At 37.2% G+C, this 22,454-nt stretch overlaps 1 protein-coding gene across 1 annotated transcript; it reads right to left on the reverse strand.

Annotated features, from left to right (window-relative positions):
* Positions 1 to 1,720: 1,720 nt before the first annotated feature.
* LOC113506638 (protein RCC2 homolog) lies at positions 1,721 to 18,458 on the reverse strand (the record flags this gene model as incomplete). The annotated part of the gene is given in 11 exon segments (XM_026889467.1): positions 1,721 to 3,307; positions 7,137 to 7,237; positions 9,534 to 9,611; positions 10,143 to 10,323; positions 10,745 to 10,911; positions 13,139 to 13,242; positions 14,352 to 14,451; positions 15,007 to 15,138; positions 15,683 to 15,758; positions 16,800 to 16,946; positions 18,250 to 18,458. Coding segments are annotated over 11 exon segments (1,466 nt in total), but the record flags the coding sequence as incomplete, so codon positions are not given.
* Between the last annotated feature and the right edge of the window lie 3,996 nt (positions 18,459 to 22,454).

Below are 22,454 nucleotides of genomic sequence, written 5' to 3' on the forward strand. Positions count from 1 at the left end.
GAAACATCAATAGCTATCATCATCACTGACAAACTAATCACTCGACGTCAACTCAGCGACGTAATATAGTCAATACGCAGAACTAAGGAAAACGCAAATGATGTTAACAAATGTATCTTTTCCAATAGTGTTTAAATGAAATAAAGCGACGATAGACAAGATACCGTAACAGCTAATAATTTACTAAGAAAATGATGCTAAGCTATCCTCGGCATTTGAAAAAGGTGAGGGTCTATTAAAATACTCGTTATAATATGCATTGTTACTAACATTGAAAATTTTATTTAACTAAATGCTATCTGGTTGTCATAGTACAGGCGATAACGGTCGGTAGCAATAATCAAAATATCTAAAGTAAAAAAAAAGAATTAAATTAATCTACTGGACACAATTAAATATAGCTTAGTAAGTAATTGCAATAAGCTTGCGATCGGTGTGGAGTGTGGAGAGTAGCTTGTTCATTGAGTTTGGAGGTATATGCCCAACAGTGGGCTTGGATCGATGAAGTAGACGATGATTAGTATAGTAGATGACTGATGTGATTAGAAATTAGTATACTGGATTTATAGGAGGGAGTAAAACCATCATTTTAAAGTATTTGTGAAGCTGTGGAATCGAATCATCGTACTACGCGGTGTTTCGCTTCCAAAGCCGTTAATATATCTTTCAATTCAAAATAATCGTTATTACACTATCACTATAACAATTATTATGCATCAATTAGGCCGATAAATTATTAATCACAACTATAGATAAAAAATGTTAGGTACTCAGTTGACAAGCCATTTTAGCAACTGGCAGCACTGTTACAAAATAGTCATTTTATAACATCACTAAGTAAAAAAAAAAGGGCAATTAGACTATTGTATTTGTAAAATAAAGTATAATTTCGCATTCAAAATCAAGTCTCTAGGAGAATCAAAAACAAAAATCTACTGAATCACCATTTGAAATAGCTCGGGAATGTAAAATTAGTTGGTATTTAGACCAACGACAACTAATCAGATGTACAATGTTTCTCTCTATGTAAGTAAATGATTGTGTACCCAACAACTGCTTTATTATCTTTAAAACAGTAGATATTTCAGACCCTCCAAACTCAATGCACAGCTCGTTTTGAATAAGAGGCGACATTACTTGTTAATGAACATAGATAATGATAATAGTCGGTAAACTTAACGAATTACAATACTTATAATGATAAATTGTTCAGATTTACTGCTAGTAACTTGAGTAGAACTACAAGCCACCGGGGATGAACAAACAAACAGACATGTCTGTGTCAAATGTTTATACACTTTATTCTATTGTGAAATGATAAGTTTAACTTTGATTCCAACTATTCTGCTTCAAACGAGTGAATGGTTTAAGTATTTCAAACCGGACGAATAATAAACGTTTTAAATATAACAATTTGATACAAACATGTTTGGTTATCCAAGGTGCTCTTTGCAAACATACGAATCGATTCATAAATGATACTTTAGGATCTGTTGGTACCTCGCTCTTTATAATTTAATTGATGATCGACAAGTAAAACTGTAACATTAGGCAAATTCTAAAATAGTATATCACATGGTTGAATTCACATCACTTGTTGAAATGAAATATAATATAATATTGGACAACATTCACACAACGCCATCTAGTCTCAAATTAAGCAGAGCTTGTGTTATGAGTACCAGACAACTGATAAACATACTTATACAGTTAGATAAATTACACCCAGACACAGAAAAAATGATCGTGATCATCACATCACATTTGTCCTGGGTGGGAATCGAACCCACGACCTGCGGTATACCAGTAATGCCTCCGAAATGTCGGTTTGTTCTTGGTCTGATTTGTATTTCGACTCTTACGTAAACGAAACCGGTTCGCACCGATGTTTCGGGACAGAAATTTGATATTTTATTTTTGCCTATGAGTGCGAGCGAGATATCAGATAAAATATAGTTTATGAATCGATTCGTGCGTTTGTATTTACTCTAGTCATGAATAATTGTGAATTTTGTTAGTTTATAAGTCATTACTGTTGATAAATTGTGAATTACAATATTACAATGGTATTTCCTTTACTCCTTCGATATTTTTTATTAAGAGATTTGAAGAAAGGTATATATTAAAGGAAGATTGCTCTATTTCACGTAATCACAAGTACGGGACAGTGATTTGACTGTCAATAGCGCAATTACAACTTCGTACGAATATCATTGCGCCATTGTTTTGTAACTTGTGTAATATTTAAATCTCAATATACTTGTTATTTCTTCTATTACCATAACAACTTGAATTCACAATCCATCGACAGTTTACTAAAACCCGTCGACTTACAAAGTAACAGAGTTCACAAGGTTTGTTTCAACGCGTCATCTCCTATAGCCGCTACATATACGACGCTTACTATACACATGGTTTGTTTCAGTCCCGATGACGTCAGCGTGCAATTTCGTACTGTTCGAAAATATTAAAACAGTTTCCTTAAAACAGTTAATAATTAACAAGAAATTGGCTAAATATATAGGAGAACTTTATTGGAGAGACTTGTTACCATCTAGAAACAATACTTATAAAACTTAAACCATGATTTTTTTTATATAAAAATCACAGGCTTAAGTCCTTTGTATGCAGACTCACCCACAAAAACTAAACACGTGGCTTGGGAGGGGGGGAGGGATACTTCTTATAATTGAAGTTTATAACATCACTGGAAACAAGATCGTTAGTTCTAGGCCTTACCCATAGAAAACTAAGTATTAAAATGCGTTAGGGGGTCTGTTGAAACAAATACAAAACGCAGTCTAACGTCAACTCGCACTGCAGACCAGTACATGTGTATAGAAAGGTACACTATGACGCAGACTATAGGAGATTAATCTTTCTAACCAAGTGACATGTCTACAACCGACAACTTCTAGAACACTCAAATGCATGAAGATGACAAGTCCCGTGACCTTGAAGTATTCGACTTGACATCTCTGAACATACAAGCTTTTTATAAAGAAACCACCGCTTACACAAATACCACTTGTTTATCAGAGCGTAACTGTAATACATGTCGTCTCTTGGCTATTGAAACTGTATCGTTACTGTTCACGGTAGGAGCCCACGCTGAGTCCAGCTGTGGGGTGTGGGCTTAGGGGTTGAAGGTGGGCATGGAGGCGAGCTTGGCGGTGACCTCCTCGCCGGTGTCGTCACACAGGAGCAGGGTGTGGGAGTAGCCCATCGTGACCTGGGTAATGTTGAGACCGTCCATACGAGTCACCTCCTTGGGTCGAGCTGTGGATTTGTTGATGTCGCCAGTACCCTGGAATTTTGTTGAAATACACGTTTATATATAATAGTAAGATGATTATGAAGATATGAGACAGGGTTTTTGTTTTAATTGGTTTAATTAGTTTTAGGTTAATCGTTAAATAAGTAGATATCTAATATATAAAATTCCCGTGTCACGATGTTAGTTAGAGGAGTACAGTCCTCCGAAACGGCTAAACCGATTTTTACCAAATTTTATATGCGTATTCAGTAGGTCTGAGAATCGACTAACATCTATTTTTCATACCCCTTAGTGGTAAGGGTTACTCACACACTAAAAAAACATATATTTTTTTTTTGGACGAAATTGTTTTTTTTTTTTATAATGCGGCGCTAAAAATACATACAACTAGAAAAAAAATATTCGGCAAAACAACGTTTGCTGGGTCGGCTAGTGTTTATATATAGCAGTAACGTCGTTATGAGGATATTAGGGGGGCGGGGGTAATTGGTTAATTAGTTTTAGAGTTGTCGTTAAATACAAGTTAGAAGCTAATAATAAAACAATAATTATGTAAAGGGCATGTTTGTATAAAATTGAATACTTGTAGAGATTAAGAGTATTTATTTATTTTGATACGGATTACGGTTGTTTAAATAATGCTTTATATTTATTTTGCCGAAGAAAATAGATCATGATATCTCGGACATTTTCTTTAATTTTTAAGAGGAACAATTCCGAAATTATTGATTCTTACGTAATAATACTATACATCTTATATATATTAATCAATAAATCAACTATTTAACGATCTGAGAATAGAAAGTTCAAGAAAAAAGAAAACACTCCAGCTTCATAATATTATTATGAAGCTGGAGGGTTTTTATGAGTGTGTTTTTATGAATTTGTTTATTGAGTATTAGTCCGATAATAGGGATGATGACTGGGTATAAAAATAAAAAATCTCATTAGTCCCTCAGTTAGATAATTGAAAAGTGAACACGTATTTTTTTCCTTTTTCAGAAAAACTAGAATTGACAAAGATTAACTGCTTTAAAGTTTAGGAGAAGGGGCTTGTGACGTAACGATATGGTAAAATTTATACTCAATCGTGACGTCACGCGTAAGTTTCATTCAATTTATGTTTGCGGGACAAATTAAAAAATACGTATCCATTATTATACAAAAAACTACAAGATGGACACTGCAAAAAAAAATTGACATCATCCCTATTGTTGAAAAGTTAGCTCGCGGCTAAACAACAACTGCACAATAATCGATCACAGGTTACCAAGAGTTCTTCCATGTTTCGGAAGGCACGTTAAATTGTGGGTCCCGGCTTTTATTTACACATCTTTGACAGTCGTTACATGTATGTAGTCAGAAAGATTTGATTGGATAGAAAGTCTAACAACCAGTCTAACCAAGGGATATCGTGTTGCCCAGTTAACTGGGTTGAGGTCAGATAGGCAGTCGCTCCTTGTAAATCACTGGTACTTAGCTGAATCCGTTAAATCTGGAAGCCGATACCAATGTAGTTGAAAAAGGACAAAGGATTGATGATGATTTAGATAATTGTTTGGTTTTATAAGTACTCTAGCTGTTGCCCGCGACTTCGTCCGCGTGGTTAGAAGATATAAGTTAAGATTTATACCTGCCTTCTATCTATCTATCTGCCTTCTATCTATCTTGTAGGATTCAGTGAGCGTTTGCAATGTAAGCGCAAAAAATGTGTTTTTTTACGACCTCACATTAGAAACCTCAAAAATTGTAGCCTATGTGTTATTCTGATGTATAAGCTATATTGTGGTAGTTTCATTCAAATCCATTCTGTAGTTTTTACGTGAAAGAGTAACAAACATCCATACATCCATACTTACAAACTTTCGCCTTTATAATAGTAGTAGGATAATAAGAACAATCCGTGTACCTACATATTTAAAACTTAACTAGTATAAAAATAATTATAAAGCGTTTATTTACATGGTTTATGAACTCCTCTAAATAATATATCCTATTGTATTCAAAGTTTTGTTTTATTACTGCTTGCAATATTAATGTTATGTAAGGTATTACTAAAAGAATATTATATTATAAAAAATCGTATAGTGAACCCTGGTATTTTATTTGAAGTCGGTTAAAAAGAAATGTGTTGCCTCTATCTCTGTAAAACCGTATATTATTATAAATATAACTAGTTGACAAGTCAAACGTTGTTTTGTCTTATAATTTTTTTCTAGTTTGTAGATAAATTCTAATGTACACAAAAAGTAAGTGAATGTAAATTATAAAAAAAAAATCGTTCGAAAAATATTTTTTTTGGGATCATAACTATCGTGAGAATGATTCATTATTAAATGATGTAATGGTTTTCTCACGCGTTTAGGTGTTCCAGGAGTATACAAAATACCGTGCGACTGCGGCCTAAGTTACATTGGGGAAACGCGGCGCAATGTAGTAACCAGACTTGGCGAACACATACGCAGCATGAAGAACATGGACACTGACAAGTCGGCAGTAAAAAGCAAAGCTGCAAAAGCAGCAGGGGAAAAATAATTCGTGCCGCGAAAAGTACGGGAGGCTATAGAAATCAGCCGTCACCCGAATTTTAACAGAGACCGTGGATGGACACTGCCACCAGCGTGGACACCAGCACTGAATGCTGCGTCACTTCAAACGACGCTAAGTCTGGAGTGCGACGCGGTCAGCACGGTATGCACCGACTCAGCCAGCACGGGAGCACGGACGATGACGATGACGACGGCGGACCCCCCACCCGCGACACCGGCGTCGCCGATTCTCAGACCTACTGAATACGCTTATGAAATTTAGTAAAAATCCCCAGCGTTTACACTATTTATATTCACAAATATTGCGCAATGATAAATTAGTCTCATAAATAATCTTTCTTAAATTCTAAATTCAAATACCCCGCCCTTCTATTTTATTACCTGCCAGTATTGGCACGAACAGTAACTATAGTCCGATTTTTAATTAGAGGCAGTAAAATGACAATTGCAACCGTCATTTATACAAAAAAGGGTGACCCGCTACAACAGTGATGTTTGGAAATCTTACTACGACGACGACATTTAGTCATGCTTTATTTTATTATGTATCAAAAATTTACTATTTCTATTAATTGAGCTTTTATAATTGTAAGTTGATATTAAATTTGTTTTTCATCCAACCACTGCATAATGTCAGAATTCATCCAGTTTGGAGTTGGATGCGCTCGACTTTTCTTGCATGGTAAGGTGCTTCATCTTATACCAGCACCGCATTTGGCTTAAATTTTATAAATTTAAATTAATATTTTTTTTTGTTACATTTAAAAACAGTCACCGTGCATGTCTTTTGATTAATTGTCGTAAATATTTTTTTTTTTATACAGAGCTAATTTGATATCTGAATAAAAAAATGTAAGCTCGACTAACTTTTGATTGTAATAAGTCGATTCTAACACATCACTATTTATTTGGAATTAAAAACCTGCCACACTGGAAATGTCATTTTACTGCCTCGAATTAAAAATCGGACTATAGATAAGTTTTATGAATGAGATTGCGGACTTTTTATATAAAATGAGGTTTTAATTCAGATTTAGCAGTATATTCTGACCATCTCCGACATTATAATCCATACTAATATTATAAATGCGAAAATAACTCTGTCCGTCTGTCTGTCTGTTACGCTTTCACGTCTAAACCACTGAACTGATTTTAATGATATTCGGTACAGAAATAGAGTCGACCTTGAGAAAAAACATAGGATAGTTTTTATCCCGGACTTTTGAAGAGTTCTCTTGGAAACGCGATATAGCCGACCTCGACGCGGGCGAAGAAGCGGGCGAAAAGCTAGTGTATATAATAAAACTCACGAGTTCTCCGTATGTGGGCGAGACCCCCCAGGCGACGAGCGAGTCGTCCGCAGCGATCACGATGGAAGTGTTGCTGGTGCCGATGCTGCGGATGTTCCAGCCTGCGAATATTGTGATCAATGTGATGTTTATTATTAACAACAAAATACTCTATACTTAATTTGCCCTTCACAATGTAAGTTGTGCTTCAAAATTGAATCACAATTTTCATGATAAGTCATTAGGAAATGTTCAGACCAGCGGCTTGGATTGAGTTTCAAAGGTTAAATGGAAAATAGTGTTTTTGTACGCAAATATCATTAAACAATTCTTTATGAAATATTTGAGAATGTTCATGTAATATTAATATTTTGTCTTGTTTAACTTAAAATTAAAAAAAAACAATATTTCTACCAGTTTCAAAAATATACCTATATTCATAAAGTTTTGCCGTAAAGTCGTTTACCGTAAATCTGTTCAAAAATAAACACTTTTTGGGTTTTAAAATGTCTTAGTGCTAGAATGGCACTTAAGAATTGTGTCAAGTATGTGACATGATAAAATAAATATTTCTACATATTAATATTTTCAATTTATTTCATTTGCTCTGCAATGTCCATTAATAGCATACTTCTACGTAATTATCACGAAATAAAATGCATTTGAAATTTCTTACAGACAGGAAGAAATTAAAGTTATAAGTAGTTTGGTGACGGCGCTGTAAAGAATACATCTGGGGGAAAGATCCAGTATACTGCAAGCATTTTAACTAAAACGAATATTAAAACTTCAATTTGGAAAACTTACTGACTGCCTGCAATGTAAGACGCTGTCATGTACAGCACAGTTTAGTAACGTTAAATGTTTTTGATATTCGACAAATCAAAACACGTGATACTTTTTTAAATAGTTCGCACGCCCAATGATGATTCCTATGACGTTTCAACCGACAGTTGTATTAGTGATGCGAAACAATTTCAAAAAATATCGATGAAATACTGTCATGTCATTCAACATAATAAGCAATATTTATTTATTTTGAAAATAGATTATGCGAATTGTTGGACATAAAACACTAGAAAGAAAGTAACAGCCTTATTATATTTTATTTTACTATACATTAATTTTTATTCAAATTGCATAATTTAAAGAGTTTGGAATTCTTTTTAAATTGTATTTTAAAGATTTCATAATTGCCAGCTACATGGGAAAATATTTAAATTATATTTAATAAATAATATACAAACTCAAAGCATATTTCAATTTTTCGAAAAGCTATCGTAATTTATTTATCGATGTGTCCCTTCTCAGTCTATAATTAAATAGCTAGACGACGTAACTTTTACAGAACGTACCGTGTACATTTGCATTGAGTTTTTTTTTCCATTATTATCGAACATTACGTAACAATTTCTTAATATTCATATTCATCCACGTTTCGGCTCCGTAAGTCATGACAGGTAGGACGCACTGATTGAAGACTTTTGTCTTTAGGCACTGTGGGATCGACGATGTTAGGACTCGACGTAACTTCCCAAATGCAGCCCAACCCAACTGAATTCTCCTATTCACCTCGTCCTCAAAGTTGTTTCTACCTAACTGCAATGTCTGCCCGAGGTATACATATTTCTGAACAACTTCGAGAACGGCGCCGTGTATCGCAATCGGTTCCGGTAGAACATGTTCATTGAACATGACCTTGGTTTTGTCCAAGTTCATCCGTAGGCCGATGCGTAGAGAAGATTCAGCCAGGCCGTTCAGCATCTGTTGTAGGTCCTGCAGCGTTTCCGCCATGATGACGACATCGTCAGCAAATTGCAAGTGAGAGATATGTTCGCCATTGATGTTGATGCCGCGTTCTTTCCAGTTCAGCGTCTTGAACATATCCTCCATTGCATTAGTGAACAATTTCGGGGAAATAACATCCCCTTGTCTCACTCCTCGATGCAACGGTATGGGCCTTGTTTGCTGATTCTGTACTTGGACGGACATTGTAGCGGCTTCGTAAAGACATCTCATCACTTGGATGTATCGCCAATCTACTTGACAACGCTGCAGGGACTCCAGAACAGACCAGATTTCCACCGAGTCAAAGGCCTTCTCATAGTCCACAAATGCTAGACACAGGGGCTGATTATACTCTTCGGTCTTCTGTATAATCTGCCGCACTGTGTGGATGTGGTCTATGGTGCCGTATCCGCTCCGAAACCCGGCCTGCTCCGGTGGTTGGAATTCGTCGAGTCTTCGCGCAAGTCGGTTCGTGATCACTCTTGAGAACAGCTTATAGACGTGGCTTAGGAGGGAAATGGGTCGATAGTTCTTCAGCTGGGTTTTGTCTCCCTTTTTGAAGAACAAGACGACACACATGACGCTGCATAAACAAACTAGTAACAAATAATAATACGAAAGCTATCTCACCACTCAAGTCCTGCACTGGTTTCGGATACATGTTGGCCTCACCCGTACGCTTCGTCTGACCGAACATGAACAGCCCACCTGAAAGACACACACATACAAAAATATTAGTTATTAATTTCCTTGTGACTCGGGAATAGGCAAGTTAATAGCTGAATCCTTCCCGAATAAATGATGCATTGTTCAAGAAAACTAATATATGAATGTATCGAATGAGAATTTAATCCAACATATAATATGCGATGTTATTACGTCAACAGATAAACAAACAAAACGTTTTACAACATAACTTCGGTAAGTATCAGTCTTGAATACAGCTGTTATTAGAAAAAAATAGATTTAAAAACATAAGTTTCTAAATGTTACTCCATTCAAATTTTATCATAATCGGTCTAGCCTTTTATATAATTGTAAATTGTATTGTCATTGGGTTTGAAATTACCCTGAAAATTTCAGCCCGCTAAGCTTATCGAGAAGTGCTTCAAAATTGAGTAGCTAAAAGTGAAACAAACAAAAAACGTGGGAAAAACACCTACTATTGCTAATGATATCGGAAACTCTATACAAATTAAATATTAAACACTTTTTGATAAATCATCATCGTGTAATCACCTAGTTCGTTGACGGCGAGGCTGTAGGTGCCGCCGCAGTGGACGGACCTCACTCCGCGCGACTGAGTGTCGAAGTACTTGATCATGCGCGGAACGCTCTCGTCCTTCTGTTCGGCGTGACCGAGGCGCCCGAAACCGCCGAAACCCCAGCTGTAGGCGCGCTTCTTGGAGTCAATAGCGACCTGTAAATGATAAATCGTAATTGTTATACACGATTTGCATGCCGTTGGAAAATTTAATATACAATAAAGAACATCATTATCCTAGCCTTTTCCCAACTATGTTGTGGTCGGCTTCCAGTCTAACCGGATTCAGCTAAGTACCAGTGAGAGTCGCCTATCTGACCTCCTCAACCCAGTTACCTGGGCAACACGATACCCCTTAGTCAGACTGGTTGTCAGACTTTCAAGCTTCTGACTAACTGTAACGACTGTCAAAGATGTATGAATAACAGCCGGGACTCATAAGTTAACGTGCCTTCCGAAACGCGAAGGAACTCGTTATGACAAAGATGGCCGACAGACCCAACCAACATCTACCAACCAACCGCGTCACTTATGCAGTTATGGCTTAGCCACGAGCTAGTCTCGATTTTCTACTCACAGTATGATTATTCCCGCACGAGAAGTCGACGATCTCGACGTCCTTGACGGCGTTCACGTGTCCGTCTTTGGACTTCTCGAAGAAGTGAGCGACGTGCTTCGGAACGGTCTCGAAGTGGAACGAGAGCTTCGTCGACGTTACGAAGTATTTACCGTCGGTGTTGTGACCTGGAATGTTTACGATGGAAGTTAAGTTTTATGATTACAATAATATTATTTCAAAACTTACACACAACGCCATCTAGTCTCAAACTAAGCAAAGCATGTGTTACGAGTACTAGACAACTGATAAACATACTTGTATATTTCTAAATACGAACATAATATAGATAAATTACACCCAGGAACAGAACAAATGATCGTGCTATTAACACAAACATTTGTGCCAGTGCTCCGCGCTTTATTTGCATTTGTCATAACTACTAATTCAGTAAGTTTTTGATCCTATGTCACAGGGGACTCGAATGCTTGTTGCATTCGAGTCACATATGTACAATATTAGTATAATTATAAAATTCCTGTGTCACGATGTTAGTTATCGTACTTAGGGACACGAAAAAAGTATTGATACTTTATGGTATCGAGTAGGTTTCTTTTTGATACCGATACTTTTGTACTCGATAATTTGTTTTCGATACTTTTACTTCTACTAGTAGCGAGTACTTTTGACAAGTTGAGTAGCTGGAAGTACAATTACTAAAACCCGTAACCGCCTATCGCCAAAAAGGCTCGACAAACTTCTTTTCTTGAGCTATTGTACAGAGGAGGAATGGGATTTATAATATTTTAGATTAAAAATTGTGGCTTTACTTATTGCTATTTTTTCATTTTCTCTTACTGAATGAAGGTACAGTACAGACGATACTTACTAACTTTGACAAACTAACGTATGGCGTAGGAAGGCCCTGCCTGAGCAAAGAACTCGATACTTTGAGGTATCGATACTTTTGTGTTGATTCTTTTACGACAACGATACTTTTTTATCAATACTACTCATGAGTACAGTATCGATACTTTCTATTCGATACCGTGTCACTAACCGTACTCCTCCGAAACGGTTCGACCGATTTTTATGAAATTTTGTATACATATTGGGTAGGTCTGAGAATAGAACAACATCTATTTTTCATACCCCTAAGTGATACGGGGAGCACACATAAAAAAATATATTTTATTTTATGGACGATTTTTTTTTTGTAATGTGGCATAAAAAATATATGCAACTAAAAAAAAGAATATTCGGCAAAACAACGTTTGCTGGGTCAGCTAGTATTAGGATAATTATATGTTTTACTAGCTGTTTTCCCGCGACTTAGTCCGCGTGGTTAGAAGATATAAGTTTAGAATTTTTGAACGTTTTTGCCACATTTTCTATTGTATCTTCGCTAGTATTAGTTGCAGCGTGATTTTATATAGCCTTAAACCTTCCTCGATGAATGGTCTACTGAACAAAAAAAGATTTTTTAGATTTAAACCAGTACTTCTTGAGATTAGCGCGTTCAAACAAACAAACAAACTCTTCATTTTTATATATTAAGTATAGATAAACATCGCACGAAACAATCTAGTCTTAGACTAGGAAAAACTTTCTAGAAGTGATAAAAATCTTGTGATCTATTTGTAAATACATACATTTGTAAAAAAAAAATGGAACACTCATTCATTAAAAAATCTTCGAGCTTCTGAAATTTGCACATTTCCGATGAGCTGAGTAAAAGTTAAAAAAAAAAACCTTTGTTTACGCGAAAGTTCCAAGATTGTCATCTCCCCATAGGACAAGCATTTGTATCATCAACATGTACTTGTCCGGAATCTGTTTGTCTCTTTGCATGTCACTTAAATGTTTGTGACACCCCCTGCGACACAATCTTTTTCCAACTGTTGGGATCTGCTTCCAGACAAACCAGATGCAACTAAGTACCAGTGTTTTACAAGGACCGTTGTTTACTTAAAATACATGATGTCTATTTTATATACAATATTCGTGCCACGCCGTACGAAATTGAACAACTCCGAAACTCTTCAACCGATTGTTATGGTTGTTTTTTGTTTTGGTTTAAGCAGTGCCAGTAAGGGCCACTGACACCCCGGGCGAAAATATTGTGGCGCCCACTTGAGGGAAGCAATATCAAGTGTTAGTTTTTTGCTGATCCCAAGTAAAATCATATTAAGACTTTCATCTTTCCTTTAGCGTTACGTTTGGCGGTGGAAGTATTCCACCTCTAGCGTAGAGCACAGTTCTGAGGGTTTGCGCCAGGAGAGGCAAGAGACTCCAACTTTAGACCTTGGAGCCTATCATTTTTCAAGCCCCTAAGTGATTTTTTTATTTAATCTTCTGCACCATGTCATCACAACGTTTGCTGGGACAGCTAGTTTAACATAAGTAGATCCTTACCAAGCTGTCCGTACTCGGGCAGTCCGAACGAGTGCAGATGTCCGTTGCAGTCGAGTATCATGGAGAACTCGGCGCCGCAGCCCACCTTGATGACCGGGGCCCCGCTGCGACGGAGAACAGAGTTAGGTGCAAACTGTATCACTTTATACATAAGTATAAGTAGTGAGGTATAGCTATACAATAAGGGTGCATTACTCGATCAAGACTTGTGTATTCATTTTGTTAAATTGAGTCTGTTATAAAGATTTGTCAGAAAATACACACAATAAAATAATTAAATATAGTTCAATAAGCCTACTTGAAATCGTTATTGACTAAATTTGCACGATTTTGTTTTCGTAAGGGTAGCAGTGTTTAAACGAATAAATGATTGCCTTGGGACAAGTCTCACATGATTTCATGATAAATAACAGATTTAATGGTTAGGCTGGGGTGTGTACACACAGAGGAGTACATATATGAGGCACACAAAAACTGTTATGTTCCATTTTAGTAGATATCACGACTGGTATTGATTCACGACATACGATTTCAGATTCCAATATTTGAAAGCACTAATTGTGAGTGGAGTCTTGAAATAATAACAAAAAGCATATAAAAAAGAATAATTGATTTAAAACACAAAAATCACGCATTTATAGGTGCACGTAAAAGTTAAAAATAAATCACGGATCGTTCAAGTTGTGTCTCTATTTGGAAATTGAAAATTTGGAATTTGGGAAGTGAAAACTATGAGCTTCTAATTATAATATTTGATTGTAAAAGCGTGGGGCGCTGGAACAGGATATGGTTATGCTAGCGCCTATCTTCCGGCTTCATCAGCAGATCAGCTCGACACTACCATATTATTGTATTGCCATCAAAATCACATACAACTGCAAATTTTCATAACACTACGATCTTCAGAAGATGGTTAAATTAGTGTTCTTAGATTTGATTACATAGCTACATAACGTACAGGTCTACCTAATAAAAGAGTGTTAAAAACACATCAGTGCGTTGGGATCGAAAATGCAACTCTTGCATAAGAATCCATGCATGGAACCACAACACTACCACGGTCTAAGGGTATGTAATTTGTTACCTTTGACATTAAAAAAAGCGTTAACAGATAATCATAAAAATGTTACAGACAACTAACTGATCAATGCATAGGCTGGTAATACTGTATTAAGACAGGTCCCTATGACATGGCAACAGTAGCAGTACTCACTTGTATCGCACGCGTGTCGGCTTGAGCACCTGCGGCGTCGTGTTCCCGATGCCGCACTGACCGCACTTGTTGTCGCCGCACGCGTACACAGTGCCCGTATCTGAAGGTTTCATGTTGCAAATATAAATTAGAAACGTTTGTTTTGATGTATAGGTTATTTTGAAGGGACTTTTTCACACAATCACATCTAGCCTCAAAACTAAACCGCAATGAGACAGGGTTTGTATCCTTATACCTTGTAGAATGGCGGTGCTATACTGCGAGTTTTCTGTTCGCACATGTATCCAGTAATGACGGATCCGTTGAACGTTATACGGTGCCATGTGAACAGAGCATACATTTATGACGTATCAGCTAAAAACGTACCAGTAAAACGGACTCCCATGTGTGAATGGGGTGTAACAGAGGAATTTAACATTTTAATGTAATCAATGTGTCTAACGACCCTTGGTTTTTAGTACTTGCATGATCTCGATTCTTGCATGAACGCAATTGGCTGACGATACGATGAATCGCTTGAAATATCATGTACGACAAATTGACACAATCTATAAGTCTGCTAGTTATGTGATTTTGAATGAAAGTATTGTTATATTGTTCGTTTTCTCTATTTAGATAATACTCGATTTTTTCTTGTATATTATATTGGACTGACCTGTAACGAAGAGCGTGTGATGCCTGCCGACGGCGGCGTGGATGATGTTCTTGCCCTTGAGCGCGGGCACCGGCTCGGGCACGTTGCGGGTCACCGTGTCGCCGAAACCGAGTTGGCCGCACGTGTTGCGGCCTGGAATATGATGGGAGTCCCGATGTTATATTCAGAACATAGCAGGTCTATTACTGGACGTTATGCCCCAATTCTACTATTTATAATTGAAATTGGATTGAAATGACGCTGTTCGTAGTCTCCAAAGAATTTTGGCAGCACCCTAATTGGAAATTCATTGTATTGAGGCCTGAGAAGAATTTGGCCCCAGATCGGAAGAGTCGCTTACATTCAGTAGGCTTCTTACAGAATCGACTTCTGTTACAATCAAGTTGGTACTCTAGCTAGGCAACATTAGCGCCAATTAGAACAGTGAGAAAGACGTTGATAATACTAGATATGATTAAAAAGAAAAACAACTACACCAGTGTAGTCAGCAATCGTGTGGGGTCAAGCACACTCTACCCTAGTATAAGGTTGGTGAATCAAACTTATGTAACACTAAAAACGTTCCCTCACAGTGCCTTCATCATTGAGAGATTAGTTCTTCATAGATCTGCAGATATTGTCTGTAATATTAATTGTATATAGAGAAAACATAATGATTTAATAATACAATACTGACCGAAAGTGTAGACTTCGCCGTTCTCATCGACCAGCACCGAGTGGCCAGCCGAGCAGCTGCTGGCGATAAAACGATACTGAAACATAAGTGAACGTGTTATAGAAACAACGTCATAGAGACAATATACATAGGTGATCTTGTTTCGTGAATAAATCTACAGGCTTTCAACTGTTTTCTATCTTATCGGCCTAGCCTTTTCCCAACTATGTTGGGGTCGGCTACCAGTCTAACCGGTTTCAGTTAAGTATCAGTTTATTACAAGGAGCGACTACATATCTGACCTCCCCAACCCAGTTACCTGTGCAACACGGTACCCCTTGGTTAGACTGGTTGTCAGACTTTTATAGCTTCTGACTACCTGTAACGACTGTCAAAGATGTTGGAATAACAGCCGCGACCCACAATTTAACCTGCCTTCCGAAACACGGAGGAACTCGTTATGTCAAAGATGTTCACCCATCTACGGACCAACCGCGTCAAGCATAGCTTAACCTGTGATCCATTCACTTATGCGGTTTTAGCTTAGCCACGAGCTCCTTCAGTTGTCTAACTGTTTTCTATCTAATATATAAAACTCCCGTGTCACGGTGTATGAAATTGAACCTCCCCAACGGCTCGACCAATTCTTATGAAATCTTGTGTACATATACGGTAGGTCTGAGTATCGGAAAAAATCTACTTTTCAAACCCCGTTTTTTTATTCCCTGGAAATCATTAGCATGGCAAAACTCGATCAGGTCACGTCTCCTGACGCGAGTTAAACATTTTCTATCCATTGATACAAAGAAAATGAACAACGCTGATAAACAAGTTTTTACTTCCAAACGATAGCTGGTTTGGACTGGAGCGTAACTTGGGGGAGGCCCAGGGCCAGATCTAGGGGCCCAGGGGCCCCTAGGCCTCGAGGCAACAAAGGAGTGGGGGGCCCCTCGGTTCAAGTTATTTTCATTCAATGAAAAATTTATCGAGCTCTTTTTTGGATGCCTACTTTGGTGGTGGGCCCCTGGTCATAGTGGGCCCCTAGGCACTGGCCTAAAGTGCCTTATGGATAATACGGCACTGGGGAGGCCTATTTCCAGAAGTCGTTTGCAATAGGCTTAATTAAAGCGCGGCTTACCTTTCGATCAGTGAACTTGTGGAAGGTATAGAGGTTGGGGTGAGTGCGTTTGGTTGGGTTGTTGTCACGACGGGCGACCAGGTCCCACGAGACGAGCCCCGCGATCATCAGAATACCGGGCGTCTTGTACAGAGCTCGAAGCACTTCCTGCAAAACAGTATTATAGCTAATATCTAATATCTAAAATTGTCACGATGTTAGTTACCGTACTCCTCCGAAACGGTTCGACCGATTTTTATGAAATTTGTATACATATTGGGTAGGTCTGAGAATAGAACAACATTTATTTTTCATACCCCTAAGTGATAAGAGTTGCTCACACTAAAAAAAAATATTTTATTTTTTGGACGAAATTGTTTTTTTATAATGTGGCATTAAAAAAACATACAACTAGAAAAAAAAAATCGGCGAGACAACGTTTGCTGGGTCAGCTAGTATCTTCTTATCTTATATATAAAAATGAATTGCTGTTCGTTAGTCCCGCTAAAACTTGAGAACGGCTAATCCGATTTGGCTTATTGTAGTCTTGAAATATTCGTACTAGACCAGGGAAGGTTTAAACAGTGAGAAAATTTGGAATAATTGCGACAAAGAAAAAAAAATACACGGGTGAAACCGCGAGAAACAGCTAGTCTATTATAATTATTTGTTGAATGTCAAGCTCTTCGACGAACCATTGGAGGCCTATGTCCAACAGTGGATTAAGATGGGCGGATGATGTATATTTTTGCTGACTGCTTGCAAGAAATATATTATATACTCTTCTTCCTCCCGTTTCCTTCGAACTGGCTTGCCAGTCAATTTCCCGGACAAAAAATGAGCTTAAAAGCCAGGAGGCATATCTTAGTAAGTTACAATTAAAGATCTTTGTTCATAAAAGTACCAATGATGGGCATAGAAGTGTAAGGTTTTATTTATTTTTAATACGAATTATAAAGATTGAAAGTTGTTAATTTGACTACTGTAAGGTTTTATTTATTTTAAATACGAATTATAAAGATTGAACGATGTTAATTTGACTACTGTAAGGTTTTATTTATTTTTAATACGAATTATAAAGATTGAAAGATGTTAATTTGACTACTTTCCGATGACGGAACGTTTTTTGTTGGCTGTTGGCGGGTCAACTAATTTTTGGGCGGGAATGATATTATTTTTGAATAGTGCGGAGAGTTATTAAAAGTACTGTTGATTAATATCACCTAGGTGTTATAACTTGTGTAAAACAATATCGATTGGAAAAATAAACAGTGTAATTTAAGTACAGTGTGGAGTTTGATTCGATATAACCTGTTATAGAAGATACAGACGTCCATTTTCCTTAAAACTCCTTAAAACGAACCGATTAAAATAATAGTGAAGACTAATCTGCTTGGTACCTAATGATTGCAGTTTCCTTCATCCACGTCTTCTCCTTCTCTCCCTCTTACTCTAGTACTGAACACGTTACCTCTGGCAGCTTCATGGTGGGTTCTTCGAGCATGGGGGAGGGGGTCCTCTGTTCCTCGCGCGGCTGCTCCTCCACAGTGGAGTCGTCGCTCTCCTCGTCTTCAGAAACGTGCTTCTTCTGTTTCTTCTGACGGTTGGCGCGACTGTTGCGCGGCTGGAGGTGCCTGTACGGCAGCAGCTTGCCGTCCTTTGTCATACTGCCTCTTGGTACTGGAAAATTAATTCGTTTTTCTTTAGTAATCCTATAATAAGTCGATTGTTACTACTACTTAACAACATTTTCGCTGTCAAAAGACACGGGTTAGTCACATCCAATCATGAACATTTGTGATATTCAAGTTTTACTTTAAATGGACACAATGGTTACTAAGGATCCATGCAAAGTGATTTCCAAACGTTTTTTTTTGGAACGAATAAATCATCAATCCTCAAAATCATTCGAGGTGTAACAACCAGTAATTATAACTCTTAGGAAGTTTCTGATTTCAATACTTTCAGAATATGAATCCTTATACATGAAGCAAAGTTTCTCGCTTTGATCTCCGACGACTTTAACCACCTAGGAGACAACCATTTAAAAACTCATATAAAATCAGGCACACGTTCCAGGACTTAAGTTATATATGTGAGTGTATGTCTGTGAGTGTATGTCTGTTACATCTTGTCTGAAATTTCAATTAACATATAGGCTATGTTATATAAATTCGTCAGGGGGTAACGTTTTTGCAGCTATGGCGGACGAAGCCGCGAGCAACAACTAGTTACAGATAAGATCACTTTTCAATATTTCACAAGACCCAGTTCAACGGCCTGAAAGCTTATCAAATATGATCAATGCCTATGATCTGAATAACAACAATACATTTCTATTTCTAACCACAATACAAGTGAGGCAACAATGTATTACATTGTAAAATGAAGATACCTCGTGGTTAACATAACAATATAATAGATTGAACGATAAAAACGCTATTTCAGTTAGTTCATTGGTCATGGCATACTGAAATAACTGATCCCCTTCCGCCTACCGGTATAACTACTAGACAACAAAGTCTTATTTCGACGGTTCGAGTCCCGGCACACACTAAAGGCAAAATAACAACATAAGTTTTTTTAAACCCTCCACGGTATAACCTTTCTCCATAGTTAAAATATCAATCCCAAAGTTTAAAATATGATTTATGATAATTTAAATTTAATGTCAATAGATTCTCCAAAATTGTATACTTTGAAAATTAAACATAATTAAATATTTGTATGTCAAAATTGACAAAACATAGCGCACTCTCTAGTTTAAGATCCATCTAAAATGTTAACATACCATGTTTCACAAATAAACTGATTTGAAATCCCTACTAATATTATAAATGCGAAAGTAACTCTGTCTGTCAGTTACGCTTTCACGTCTAAACCACTGAACTGATTTTAATGAAATTTGGTACAGAGATAGAGTTGACCTTGAGAAAGAACATAGGATAGTTTTTATCCCGGACTTTTGAAGAGTTCTCTTGGAAACGCGATATAACCGACCTCGACGCGGGCGAAGCCGCGGGCGAAAAGCTAGTGATTTATAAATAGCTCGTCCGATTTTTATCAAACATGACTAAGAACACTCGCACATAATTCATCTTTAATACAAAACACACTAAATAAGATTCGCTCAATCCGAGGCCTATGATACCGCAGACACGTCCAACTTATAACACCCCTCTTTTTGCGTAGGTGGTTAAAAAGGATTAAGGAAATCGTCACACCGTCGAATTCTTCAGGGATTTCAGAAAGTCTAAGAGCGATTTGAATTTTGTCACCAAGTTCTACAGTAACCGAGACCAGGGTCTGGTCTAGCCTAAGGTTCGAATTCTTAAATCAGACGTAAGTACCCCGGCGACTTTGTTCGCGAGATAAAGTGACTTTTAAATGACATTATATTTTAAATACTGTCCAAAGTCAATATCTGAAAAATATACTCGAGTGGGGACTCAAATGAAAGAGCACAGCAATAGAATATTGTTGACATAATAAAAAGAGTTCTTAGCTTCAAGTTATTTGGTAGCGGGTTATTTGTGATGATAATGAAAATTGTTTTTTACGGCAAAAAACCCTATCGCTGATACTTAAAGTTGTGTAGGTCCGTAACAAAAGCCGTGATAGACGGGAGAGAGGAAACGATTCAACATAATGCCGCATGCCTTGTCCACATCACTCAATCTTACTTACGCAGATCCCCAAGAGCTCAAAGCAAACCGGCCAGATTTAAATTTAATAACCAATATTGCATTGTGTACAATACAGCTTGCAAATTGATTTAACCTTTAGCAGTGGCATATTAATCCGATTGCTGTTTCCGAGTACGCCTTTGAAAAGGAACGGGTATGTTTGGACGAAGTTATCGCGTGAATTAAAAGTTAGCTCTAGCCTAATTCTATTAATAAAGATATTACATTAAGGGCCGATTTTTCAATCGCCAGATAACTTTTATTTGAGGAATAAGTTTCCACGTTTTGACAGCTTTTGTATGGAAAATATGTCAAACGGCCATATTTATTCCTTAGGTAGAAGTTATCTGGCGATTGAAAAATCGGCCCTAAATCAGCAAAAAAACGACTCCTTTTATTTTGAAAAGAGTAACTTATGGAGTTTCTTGCCGGTTCTTCTTCATAAGAATGACACTTTGGAACCGTGCAACTAGAGTCAGTAATATAACGTTTTAAAAGTGCCTGAGATACGGCCTATTTGAAATAAAAACTTTTTGATTTTGATTTTGACTCCCGCATTCAAGGAATTTTATCCTTGTGTTGCGGGGATTTTCACAAACATTCAAATCACATGCACAAAGACACCCAGACTCAGCATAAGCATCCGTGGATCACACAAATGCTTAAAGCAGGAGTAGGTATAACCAATACTTCTACCTGCATCTATACTATAGATTCGAAAGTTTATGAGTGTGTTTGCATGTGTGCGTTTGAGTTTTTGTTGCATCTTCCTCCCAAAAAAATAAGACCGGTTTCGTTAAAATTTGATATGAAGCTAGCTGACACCTTAGATTATCACACTAGCTACTTTTATCTGACTTTGTTAATGGTTATGGTTTTGCTGCTAAGACCAACATCCAGGCAAGCGAAGTTTCGCTTTTTTTATCGTTTTCACAGCTGGTTTGAAAGGTATTCATAGATTTTTTCATCTCCTTTGACTGCATTTACATTTCAGCAGTTCTCAGTTCGGTATAAAAGTCATTTGAACTAAAACACTTGGAGTTCAAATACATTCATCGGACCAACCGGCACCACCTAGTTAAAGAAATAAAAAGGGGCAATTGTCATGACATCGAATGAGCAACGCAACCAGTGCATTGTACTGCACCCGTCAATTTGCAAAGTGTCCGAGCAATTGATCGCAATTGTCGTTAAGTGACACGTTGTTACACTAACTGTGGACGAGCATCAATACCTATCGGGCCACGCAAATCACTGCTACCGTAGAACATAGGCGGAGGAAGTGGCACTAAGAGCACGCAAGCGTAACGCAAAAAGTTTTTATTAAAAGTAGGCTGTTTTAAAATTAATTTCGAAACAAAAGTTATTCCTATGGAGAAGAACCGGTAAAAATCTCCACAATTTAGTTTTTTTTTAAGAAATACATATGTATAGTACAGAAATACATATTAATAATTCGTATCAGTATCTCCTTATCGTGTACTTGATGTACAACCTGGTGTCCGATTTTAAGCCGCATTTAGCCCCTCTGACTTTACTATCCACACCCCAGAAAATTCTCAATAGCACCGGTTTCCACACTGTTTTCTATCATCATTTTAAGCATAATTACTGTTTAATCGAGAATATAAATTCTATAAGACAAAATTTCTTGCCTGGCAGTCCAACCTGCTATCACTGCTTATGAATAACTTATACGTTAGGCAATGGACTGGGTATAGGCCATTCCTTCAACTCGCTTATGTTCCATGGGCTATGCAAATCATTGTAACGGTTGCTTGCCTACGCAATTGTTTCTCTGCTAAATTAAACAACAAGATTCCCTCACTTACATCGATGTTACGAAACCGCAGCACTACATACGCAAATACATATAAAAATACAAAATTCTCTGTATTTCGGATTATAACGGACCAAAAATTATAACACTTAGAAATAACGGTCGCTGTTTCCGTTCACTTCAAGTTATTGGTTTAAAAAGTTTGGACGT

This window comes from Trichoplusia ni (assembly GCF_003590095.1).
Source record: "Trichoplusia ni isolate ovarian cell line Hi5 chromosome 20 unlocalized genomic scaffold, tn1 tig00004200_group19, whole genome shotgun sequence".
Lineage (NCBI taxonomy): Eukaryota > Metazoa > Arthropoda > Insecta > Lepidoptera > Noctuidae > Trichoplusia > Trichoplusia ni.